A 12,500-nucleotide genomic window follows, 5' to 3' on the forward strand; every position below is an offset into this window, starting at 1 on the left:
GTCTGTGTCAGAAGCCTATTTACTCAAGGTGCTGAGCAGTGACGCTAAACGCAGGATTCGTTAATCTCCAAGAGAGTTTCTTAAATACTGGCAGCCCCGACGGAAACAATTTCGATGTAAAACAAATCACCCATCCCTTAGAACGCGTACAACCGTCATATGTGAATGGATATAGAATATTTCTTGTAATATTCATTGTATTATTGTCAGGCATTTAAGGTGGCGAGCTGGCAGAAACGTTAGCACGCCTTGTACCAAAGTGTGAAAGGAGTATATATTTTGTTAATTTGGGCTGTTGGCTAAAGTAACGAAGTCTAATTACAGCAATCCTAAGGTTTGATCTTTTCGTGCTTTGACAATGTAGTCTTTTAAATAAATTAGTTTACTTAATGAATTCACTTTACAGGTAACACAAAACTCTAGTAACAGGCAAAATGCTAGAATCAACGGCCATGTTCTTGCTGCCAATGTTCCTGACATTCCAATAGGCAACCTTGATGAACCGGTTGACATATCCTTCAATTTAATACATCAGGTAATAATTGTGTATTTATTATTGATGCTGTTGTTGTTTATGTCCATGCCATCCCTGACCCAGTAGATCCTTGATGAAACACATCCCATCTCTTTACAATATGTCATTTTAGATTTCATTAGATATTTCTAGAACTACTCCATCTCTTTTCTTTTCCTATTATGGCGCTACTGTGTAAATTATGAGAAAAGATAGATTTATTAAAACAAGATAAAATGGTCAATTACACTATGCCAAAGCAATTGATATGGACTTCACAATGTCAATACCAACCAAACATTGATGACCATGGTTTGTTTGGTGTTTTGTTAGTAAAATAAGTCACATTATATCTACATACATTCTAATTACAAAGTAATTTGATTAATTTATCATAATTTAATTCGTTTCAGAATGCCAGCAACCTACAATGTGTTTACTGGGATGAAAGCCCAGGACTGAATCCCCATTGGTCACCAAAATGCTGTAATATATCCAAACATGAACCTGGAAAGGAAGTGGTTTGTTCCTGTGACTATCTTACAAGTTTTGCCTTACTAGCGGTTGGTAATATTTTAACAAAATATTAATTACCTGTAATTTGGTAGTTGTATCTCTACATTACAGATTTTAAAGAGTTGCATAACATATCCACAACACTTTGTGATGCAGAGTATCTTGGTAAATACATTGTAAAAAGTCACTGTTGTACTTGTCATTGCTGTTCTTTATAGTTTATAGTCTGGATGGATCCTTTAAGATGTACGAAACTACCATTCTTAAAGTAATGCATAGTAATTCCCCCAGTGTTGATGTAAATGGGAAAGAGATCATCAGAATCATCTCTCTTGAATTAAAAAAAAATCATTTGTGTTGAGAGATGTTTGCTATTCAGACGTTAAACATTTGGTCTCTTCATGATTTTGTTACAAGATCTCTCCTCTCGTGCATGGCCTTTGTTCACCTGAGACATTCATGTCAATAATACACATGTAACCAAATAACTGTCAGTTAAAAAGTATCTCTGCTATTTACAAAAATATAACAATTCCCTCACCATGGTAAATATTTCAGCCTAGAGGAACATCTGAAGTAAATGAACATGTTAGTTCACTCCATACCAGTTTCGCCATAAACTGAAATCGCAAAGACGTTAATTAGTCAATAAGAAAATAAGATTAAATAGTCAGGTCATTGATGCTGTTTCTGTAAGTGTCAGCGTTGCCTGGGACACTATTGATGCAGCATACAATAGTTGTCACCTTCTACACTAGTATTATACACACTCGTTATATGAGTGTTAACTAACATATAAGACAGGAAGTGAAGGAGGAGCTAAATCCTTGTTTGTTTGTTTCTATTGTAGGATATCTACCAGAATGAAGGAGAGACAGAAAATGCCTTTTCTATTATATCTAACATTGGCTGTGGAATATCACTTGCCTTTCTCATTCTTACAATAATAATTCATGTTTGTTTCAGGTAAGCATTTCAATTTATATTTTCTTTTATAAACTGTTCAAATACTGAGAAACAGCATCTCTCAGCCTGTGGGGTTTTCACAGGCTGGTCGGATCGATGCAGGAAAAACATGATCGAGGAAAGAATTCCAGAATATTGTCACTTTGATGTGAAGAGTAACTGGATAAATATTATAGTGTAGAATTTTTAAGTGAGACCCTGTAATGATGACATGAGAAAAAGGAGGGAGGATAATCTATCTCGTGTGTTTAAGTAGAATTCATTTATATCTTTACAATTCAGAAAAAGTAGAGGAAAAGAGTATTGTCAGTAGTGACTCCGTCTCTACTACTACTACTACTACTACTACTACTACTACTCCTACTACTACTACTACTACTACCAGTAAATAATGTTCACACATTTGATTCCCAATTTGTGTAATCTTTTTGGTATATTATGGCTAATATTCCTTTGTTTCCTTTATTCATCTAAATTTACTTACCTGCTCAGTAAACAAATTCAGAAAAACACCAAGCACACATTATGCAATATTGGATTTCATGAAGATATCAAGTATTATGTAGACTAAACTACCCCACATTAATCTCTCTTTTAAACAGAAACAGAAAAGTAGCCCAACCAGTACGTGGTCATTTAGTATGCTAGAAAGAACATGTATCCAGAGACCACGTGGGTATGTTCTAAATCCTGTAGCATAACAAATAACCGTTTCAACAAATTCACTTCTGATAATTTTCTAATTTTGAATTAAACCAGTATCTCTGAATTTTTTTCCTTTTATGAAAAAGATGCACATTTAAAAATCCCAGAAGGTAGAATGGGCCTCAAAAATTATTTTTCGAACGTAAGTAAATTCTACATCTTCAAAACGACTTCCAGTATAATCGCAATCGACGTCATCTGAAATTAATTTGAAGAAAGTTTCATTAAAAAGTATCTGGAAGTTATGAAGAACGCAATTCGGGAGAAATACTTGATATGAAAGAAAATCAGACAAACGTATATTTGGTGCAATTAAGTAAATTATAATCACTTTTCCTATTCAGCTTTTGATTCCTTCAACAAATATGAAAGGATATTGTCATTTTCGGTGACGCTTGATTAAACCTGTAATTTGCAAAAAATATTTTTACTGATATGCCTGTAGAAAGTTGACTAGCAAATAATTTGGGCATCTTTTATATTTCCAGAGTTAAAAAAAAAAAAAATTTAAAAACCTCTATCCGGCAACGTAAGATGTGACAGTGAAAAGAATCTTAGTTTTGTGATTGAATCTGGAAGCAGAAATCTTCATCAATGAAAGAAATCTAGGAAAGACATTCTGATACATTTGTCAAAATTGAAATTTATACGAACTTTATAGTCAGTGAAGGCTTTAACAATTGCTTTCTTTAGTAACAGTTACAGAGTCTGAACTAATAAATAATCTATTTTATTATAATAGAGATGTTGATCTCTGAACTTTTGGAGAGGATGTGGTCAAGTGGGTAGTGCCTTTCTGAAGCAATATTTGTTATTCAGCCGGACGAACTACTTTTGTGTGTGGTAGAGAATATATGCTGCGTAGTGTGTACGCATGCGTGTGTGCTGTATATTTGTTGTGTACATATGTGTGTATTTCTGTGTGAGTGTGTGCGTATAGCAGCAAACCCTGCCATAAGATGCGAGCAGTACTCTAATGTGGAACGTAGTTGACATCTTTAGAATCTCTGCAGTTGCTTTAAACTGGCCAGTATTTCCTAAACCTAAACAGAAATCTAACGGAATCTAAGACTTCTGAAACACTATCATGAATGTTCTATAATAATAATAATAATAATAGTAATAATAATAATAATAATAATAATAATAATAATAATAATAATAACTAGATGGATCCTTGAAAAAATTCACGGATAATTTAGATATCGTCCATTGAATAATTGTCATTTGATCATAATTGTTTAATTTGTACTATTTTGATTAATGAAAAATTCTATTATCGTTTATGTTATACTTAATATACGTATATATTAGGTTATTGCGTGAAAGTATATGTTAAATACATCCACTACAGCACTTCCCTATATTCAATGTTTCTAGGGTAGGTGATTCCCCTTCTGCGACCATGAGTGGATTCGTTTTAAGGTACCATTTTAACCCTTACACTGTTCATCGCCCTTGCTCTTGAAAGAACTACGTAACGCTGGCTATGAGGGAAGCATGGCTGTGGCAAGTGTATGCCAACTCTATCGAATGTTTGCGCCATGTGCTTTATTGATGATTTGTCGTAGAATAGGACAGACGAACCGAGAACTGGATCCGATGCAGAACGAATGGAATGTTTGCAGTACTCTCGTGTGAGAATGAAATCCACTTATAATCGACGCATCGGCGCTATGCTCGTGGAGCTGAAGTGGAGCTGAAGAAAATATATACCCTGTCGCATTTGGGGGCTCTATGTACATAACCAGATAGGGATGTGTGTGAGAATGTGTGTATGTGTGAGTCTGTGTGTGTATATCTGTATCTCTCGGACCAATGAATACTAAATGTCAGATTAAAAAATGCACATGTGCGGCCAACCATGATGAACAAATCTGATATACAACCAAGTTGAGGACCAATATCACTGAAGTGCCACATTGTACCATATACTATCATTAATAACAGACCGACAAACACTCCTCCACGGCAAACATCATGGGTTTTTCAGTCGCTAAATTCAAACTACGACAAAGATGGCCTTGAATGATGTCATCGATTTAAAACTGAGACAACACTCGCATATCGCCCGAGGAAACACAAGTATATCTTATTAATGCAAACAAGCAGTTGCATAATCAAATACCTGTATTCTTGGAGAAATACGTTGCATCGAAACAATTGTAGCGGATAATACAATGAAATCTGAAACGTTGGCTATTCCACTCCTTACGGCAAGTTTTCTGTACGCCTTATACTTTTTCTATATTTTTAAGTCTTGCCGACGCAGAGCTACTAGATTATAGCCTGATTATACAAATAAAATATCTATTGATTTTAAGATATCCTTTATTTTCTAACTGAGCCAGCCACCAACACACACAGTCGTAGTTATTATTTATGCATTAAGTGATTTTTTAGAGTTTGGTTCAATAAATGAAATAATATTTGTTGTTTCGATATTTCAGAAACCTATGGGATTTAATGAGTTCAAAGGTTTTAGTAAGCTTGTGCTCTTCTTTAGCTGTCACTAATTTTATCTTCCTTGTCGGGATGCAATCATACGTACAAATAATGGCTGTTTGTAAGGTAAGCGAAAAGATTTCTAACCCGTTATACATTTTGTTTTTTGTTAAGCTTCATGAAGAACAGTCTATTACTTCAAATGCATTTTAACCTGTGTTAAACTATGCTACATTTCTTTCCAACCTTTTTCCAATGTCAAAGAATTTGCAGCCTTCTATTTACCCAATGCTCTGTTATCAAAAAGTTTCATGACATATTTTTTTATCAGTAATATCAAGTAATAAGTGATCACTTCTGAGCTCGTCAAATTGTATTTCGTATAACGTCTTGCACACCTGCAAAACAATATCAATTGAAGACCATGTATCACTCTTAGAAATCGTTAACCTCTTGTCGCTGTTGTTGTTGTTATTATTATTATTATTATTATTATTATTATTATTATTATTATTATTATTATTATTATTATTATTATTATTATTATTATTATTATTATTCAGTAGTTTTATTTTTATAACGTGCTTTCACTTCACTACCGAGCGCAGCTCTGTGCGCCTTGGGTATGTGCTGTGGTTTGCTGTGGTGCTCTTATGTTTACTGTATTGAAAGTGTTTTGCGTAGAATGTGTGCAGTACCCAGTAGTGCAATTTTCTGTATGTTATATATATTTGTAAGTCCTGGTGTTTTTGTTATGTATTTGTCTGAATGTTTTTTTATTATACCTAAGGCACCTACTATGATAGGAATTGTTTCTGTTTTTAGATTCCACATTCGAGTTATCTCTATTTCCAGGTCTTTGTATTTTGAAAGTTTTTCCATTTCTTTTAGAGAAACGTTGTCATCTGCTGGTATTGAAACATCAATTAGAAGGCATTTTTTTCCTTCATGATCTTTGACAACTATATCTGGTCTATTTGCCTTAATTTCTCTATCTGTGTGTATTGGCATATCCCAGAGTATGGTTGCTTTCCCGTTTTCTGTGACCTTTTCTGGCGTGTGTTTATACCATCTTTTTTCTGTTGCTATTCCATAATGTTGGCATAGCTTCCAGTGTATATAGGTCCCAGCTCTGTCGTGTCTGTGAATATATTCCTTCTTAGCCAGGACTGGGCAGCCAGAGATAATATGATTTATTGTTTCTTGTCGATCTCCACATATTCTACAGTTACTTGTTATATTTCTTTTCATTATGTGTTTTTGGTAATTTCTGGTGGGGAGGTTTTGGTCTTGTGCAGCAATTAAAAATCCTTCAGTCACTGCTTTGAGTCCTGAGCTTCTCAGCCATTGCTGGGATTTTTCTCTGTCTATTTCTTTCGCATTTAGTTTAGCCCAGTATTTACCATGTAGGGGCTTTTCTTGCCATCGTTTTATCATGGTCCGTTGCTGTTCTAGTTTTAGTTTGGATTTCATTTGTTTTATAGCTTTTGTTGTTTCTTCTTCTTCTTCTTCTTCGTATTTGTTAGGTAGATTGATTTCTTGTTTGTATTTGTCAGCTTCCTTAAATACTGAAAACAGTTTTTTGTTTTGCTCGTGTTTTGTGGCTATTTGTATTAGTTTCCCTTGCTTCTGGAGTAGGTATTTTTGCAGTCCTATGGTGGTTATTTTATAATAGTTTTCTAGCTGTATAAGACCCCTGCCACCTTCTGTGCGTTGTATATATAGCCTTTCTATGTCAGATTTTGGGTGGTGCATCCTATATCCTGTCATTATTTTTCTTGTTTTCCTGTCTATTTTACATAGTTCGTTTAGTGTCCAGTTAAGGATGTTGTAGCTGTAGCTTATAACTGGGACAGCTAAAGTGTTGATACCCATTATCTTGTTTTTAGCATTGAGCTCTGTTTTTAGTATTGATCTAACTCGTCTATAGTACTCTTTCTTTATTTTTTCTTTCATTTGTGTATGTTGTATCCTATCTAGTTCATTGACTCCTAAATACTTATATGGTTGGCTTTCGTCTAGTTCTCTTATTTCATTGGCTTTATCTAGTGTTATATTGCTACTTTTAACTAATTTTCCTCTTTTCAGGGTTGCTTTGGCACATTTTTCTAATCCGAATTTCATTTCTATTTCCTTGGTAAAGCCGTGTACTGTCTGTAGTTTATTTTTATTTTTATTATTATTATTATTATTATTATTATTATTATTATTATTATTATTATTATTATTATTATTATTATTGTTGTTGTTGTAGGCAGTGGCTGCCGTCTTACATTACTTCCTTCTGACATCTGTCATGTGGATGAGTGTTGAAGCTTTCTATGTCTATCTAAGTGTGGTTGTTGAATTCAAAACATATCAGGCGTCTTTTAGGAAGAGTTCCATTTTGGCCTGGGGTATGTATAATGGCTTTCTGGTTTTCTGTCTCAAACTTTATATCTTACACACATGTTCTTTTTCTCTCCTCTCTTGCTCCCACTCTTGTTCGCTCTCTCTCTCTCTCTCTCTCTCTCTCTCTCTCTCTCTCACTCACACACACACACACACACACTTATTATCTTTATTTTGTTTTGTATTTGAAATTACTTGATTAGATAAGGTTCAATTCAATGATTCGAAACCAATATATCTCTCGCTCTTATTCATTTCATTGGCCAAAAATGTTGAAAGTAAAAGCTAACCGAGACTGGAATTAACCATGTTTCTTTAAGTAGATATTATCCAGAAGGGGTTCTGTCTATTTCTCCGTATTATTTTGATCTAACTTTACAGAGAGCATTCACAATCACATCTAGGGTATTACTCTCTGTACTGAATCCTCTACAGTATTTTCAATCTTACAATATTTAAAAGCACTTTTGAAGCTAGAAAAATTATAATCCCGTTACTTTAAATAGCCTCGGTTTAGATCACAGGTCTGTCTCAGAGTAAAACTCAGGAGCATTGAACTTTGAGTGAAAACATCCCTACCCTACTGTTGTAATTTGTTGTAATTCAGAACTGATTAAGTAGATCTATAATTGACAATGTTCTGTCAATGCTAGTCACGTCAATACATCAAACACTATATTATTCAACTTACTCTTCCATGTATCAAGACTAAAGAATTGGATCTAATAAAATTTAGCTACCATTTCTAACACGTTGAAGAAAGGATAGAAACCTAGTCTTTTTCTGACAGTTTGAATTTTGTAGTATCATTGTGTAAAATACGTCAATGTCCAGGTCATGGTGGATAACTATATATCGTGCGTTGAAAGTAGTTTGAGATTCTAAGCTACAATCCACAGCAACCGATGGAAAGATGGACGGAGAGTTCTGGTGGACTCATATCGTTTGCTAAACATTCTTAGCTAATATTTTCCTTCCGATGAAGTAAAGAGATTACGCAGTAGATTTGAAGCTGTCAACAAATAAACAAATATCGGCTTTACTCGGTCTTTTTTGCTTGTATAATTTCTTAAGAGTTATATTATATAGCTCACCCTGACGAAGAATATAGATAAGCCTGAAGGTTGTAGGCCTAATATTATATTTAGACGAAACCACTTGTGGAAAAAAAGATTAATTTTTAATTGATCAACGTAGCAGTTCAGTCAATAATAACGACAAATGAATAATTTGATTCTTATCAGAAAAGTAATGCGTTAGATATTCATGATCTAGGACTGAATAGATTGGTAAAGTGGTGAGATGCTGGAGGTAGCTGATACGAGATGTAAACACGTGGATACAACGTGGATGAATGAAATATAATATTTATACAACCATGATAAAATGTATATTATAGAGGGATAAGGCACCCCCTCCTTGTTATAGCCTGTTGGGTATTCTAACGTTATTTGAATTTTTATGCAAATGCTAGTCTGATCTCGTCTGTAGACGAAACCTAAGTGTTATCTATCTTGCACTTTCACTGGGCATGCGAAGCAATATGTGAAGAAGTAGGTGACAGTGAATTTTGTTGTCCCTCATGTCATTGAATCTTCAAACCATTGTCCAGAAGTTTTAAGATTTTATTACTTTTTGTTTCCCATTGAAACATATTGTTGAAAGAATCCAAGAATCAAAAGGAGCAAATGGCAAGAAGTGACCAGTGTGTGATACGAATTAGAATATTGATTTGTTTCGAAAGAGACAATTTTTCTGAACAAAAACATACTCAACAAAATCCATTCAAATGTCATATAATAATGATTTCAAATATTGATTAATATCTTGAGATTTATATTCATTTCTGTAAATATCGTTATCAGGTCTTCCAGCAGTCATCGTTATAATTACCCTGGCAATTAACTACACAGACAATTATACCAAAATTGCAGAGATGTAAGTATTTTTCTTTTCGTTCACCTTATTTTCTCTGCTTTTCAGGACTAATATTATTGCTAGATTCATTTACTCCTTTAATCTTGTAGAATAGTAGGTCAGCTAGCATCAAGCCACGACGTTCAATTGCTGGTAGTAAACCTACTTCAATATCATTGTTAATGCTTTTGTTCTAAGACTCATGAATATTAATGATCTCATTTGTGTTTCCCCTCAATTTAATAAGACCAAATATTTACCGATGAAAGCAACATACAAAAATACAAAAAATAAACATCGAATATTCTTCACCTTTAGAATACAGGACATATTGCATTAATAACTAATTATTATTTTTCAATTCATGCTAACATTAGATTTGTTCTTGAAACAAGCAGTATTCCCTGCAACAGTTGCTTCGTTAAAGAAACCACGAACCCTCCCTTTTATCATCACTAATATGAAGGACAGAGTCAAAGGCGAGAGGTTGAAAAGTTATCAACAGTGACCTACATCAGGTAGAAATTTTTCAAAGACGCGACAGGCAAGGAAAGTGTCCACTGCAATCACGACCCACAATAGATACTTGGCGTATTCCCACTGGAAAGAAAATCTGTCCGGATGCATTCCACAAGCTCTGTTTGAGTCTAACCCTTCAAGAATTATGAGGAAACATTAACGCGACTCAACGAAAGTTAAATGAATAACTTGACTACAATATGACGAGGAAAACAGTAATCATTGATTTTATTGGACAAATTGTGAAGAGTTCCCGCCAGCCTAAGGACTAAGGCATTGATATGGAATTAGTTGGCACACTAGTGCCATTATCTGCCAGGCGAATCTAATATGACGGGCCTCATTGCTAAATACGTTCCTCAAATGTACACTAATTACAAACTACAACTATAGAGCTAAATTTAATGATGAAGAGGCCAATGGATGACTTGTGAGCTATCTTCAACTATGATTGGACTAGCGATGCTTACTTGGAACAACTTCATATTCCCACTGCGAATTCTTTTATTCTTTTACTTGTTCTTTAGTCGAAGAAATCGACCCCAGGACTTATTCTTCATAAGCCTAGTACTTATTCTATCGGACATTTTTCCTGAACCACTAAGTTACGGGGGCGTAAAGACACCAAAATAAATTGTCAAGCGATAGCGGGGGTACAAACAAAGACGTGTATATATATATATATATATATATATATATATATATATATATATATATATATATGTGTGTGTGTGTGTGTGTGTGTATGTGTGTGTAAGTAGTTGTATGCTGTCAACTTAATGTGACAGTCGCATGAATGGAATGATACTACTGCTATTTAACCGTAGAAAGCAGCACCGCTTCCTGTTGGCCTTGATTCATTTCCTGTGCCCTTATGTTTACAAGGGGGAGACAAGTACCTCTACCCAGCTAAGCCTACATCCAGAGACTAGTTTTTTAGTCTTTGCTCGTCATCAGTCGGGAGTAGCATAGTCTGCTATTTGGAGATGCCTGTCAAGCTCTTGTAAACATATAATAATTCTAGCGAAATACATTCACTTATTTCAAAAATAGAAAAAATACATTTCTAAATCTCTAAAAAAGATTTATGTAGTAGTACTACGATAAAGTAGTTGTATGCTGTCAACTTAATGTGACATCATAACTTAATGTCAAGGCCAAGAGGAAGCGGTGCTGCTTCCTAGGGCTAAATAGCAGTAGTATTATTCTCTTTATAGGACTGTCACATTAAGATGACAGCATGCAAATACTTTATTGTATCACTACTGCATAAATCTCTCTGAGACATTTAGAAATGGAAGGAATTTCAACCCTGTTTCGTGGTCTGCTACCACAACAGCTCCTTTATAGGATCCAGTTAGCTCAAGGCATCATCAGGAGGAACCACGTCCGGTTTCGGCCCCCTACTCCTCTACCGTTTTGACGTGCCCCCCCTTTCGGAGGTGTCTTCAGCTCTGGTGTTGGGTGCATGTCTTCTTTCTTCTATTCCCTGGCCTCTTCGATGCAGCATCAACGAGTGTCAGCGTCCGAATGATCGTCGTGTCAAATTCACCTTTTTATATCTGCTGCTAGGCTCCAGCAGGCATCCCCAGCTAGTTGTCACGTGACACTGTCTAAATTTCCCGCTGCTAGGGTCCAGTAGGCAGCACCAGCAAGTTGTCACATGACACTGTCTAAACTTCCCGCTGCTAGGCTCCAGCAAGTAGCCCCAGTAAGTTGTCAGATGACACTGTCTAAACTTTAACTGACAATGGAGGGCGCGAAGCCACTTCAGTGTCAGCCTGTCTCACCTAGACTTGTTATGACTTTCAAGCCATATTCGGTCTTCCCGCTTCAGCCATATATAGAAGCTGGCTTTTTCGACCGCCTCCTGCATCCTCCTTATCAGTTTTCTCAGTTCCGAGTTTGAAAACGCAAATCTTCTCTTGAATAGCGTTGTCATTTTTCTTTCAATGAAGCCTCTAGCCCCCACTGCCAGATGGTAGTACTCGACAGTCCATCCCTTTCACTAGAATTATATCTTTACAAGAGCTTGACAGGCATCTCCAACTAATAGACTATGCTACTCCAGACTGATGACGAGCAAAGATACAGAAACTAGTCTCTGGATGCAGGCTTAGCTGGGTGGAGGTACTTGTCTTCCCCTTGTAAACAAAGAGGACACAGGAAATGTGTCAAGGCCGACTGGAAGCGTTGTTGCTTCCAAGGGCTAAATAGCAGTAGTATTATTTCGTTCATGGGATGTCGCATTAAGTTGACAGCGTATAACTACTTTATCGTATCACTACTGCATAAATCTCTCAGAGAGATTTAGAAATGTATCATTTCCATATATGCCGGGCTTCTTTCAGTTTCTGTTTACCAATTTCACTGATAAGGCTTTGTTCGGCCCGAAGATATAGCAGGAGAAACGGCCAAATTGTCACGCAGTGGGACTGCGCTGGAAGCATGTGGTTGGCAAGTAAGTCTTCTTGCCACGCAGCCACGGTGTGTTTGTGTGTCGGTATGAATATCTTATGAATTTGCA

The 12,500-nt window shown here is 35.6% G+C and overlaps 1 protein-coding gene across 1 annotated transcript in view; it reads left to right on the top strand.

The window, feature by feature from the left end:
• The first annotated feature begins 407 nt into the window (after window positions 1–407).
• The window catches only part of LOC149129111 (adhesion G protein-coupled receptor G2-like), a 21,737-nt gene continuing 9,644 nt past the window's right edge, over window positions 408–12,500 (top strand). Inside the window, exons 1-6 of the mRNA XM_089346778.1 lie at window positions 408–535; window positions 928–1,077; window positions 1,881–1,996; window positions 5,152–5,272; window positions 7,401–7,542; window positions 9,403–9,475. Of these exons, the coding sequence (XP_089202904.1) occupies window positions 5,168–5,272; window positions 7,401–7,542; window positions 9,403–9,475 (320 nt within the window). The 5' untranslated portion in view covers window positions 408–535; window positions 928–1,077; window positions 1,881–1,996; window positions 5,152–5,167. The remainder of the gene's footprint in view (window positions 536–927; window positions 1,078–1,880; window positions 1,997–5,151; window positions 5,273–7,400; window positions 7,543–9,402; window positions 9,476–12,500) is intronic.

This window comes from Octopus bimaculoides, unplaced genomic scaffold, assembly GCF_046866305.1.
Source record: "Octopus bimaculoides isolate indiv1 unplaced genomic scaffold, ASM4686630v1 contig151, whole genome shotgun sequence".
Classification (NCBI taxonomy): Eukaryota; Metazoa; Mollusca; class Cephalopoda; order Octopoda; family Octopodidae; genus Octopus; species Octopus bimaculoides.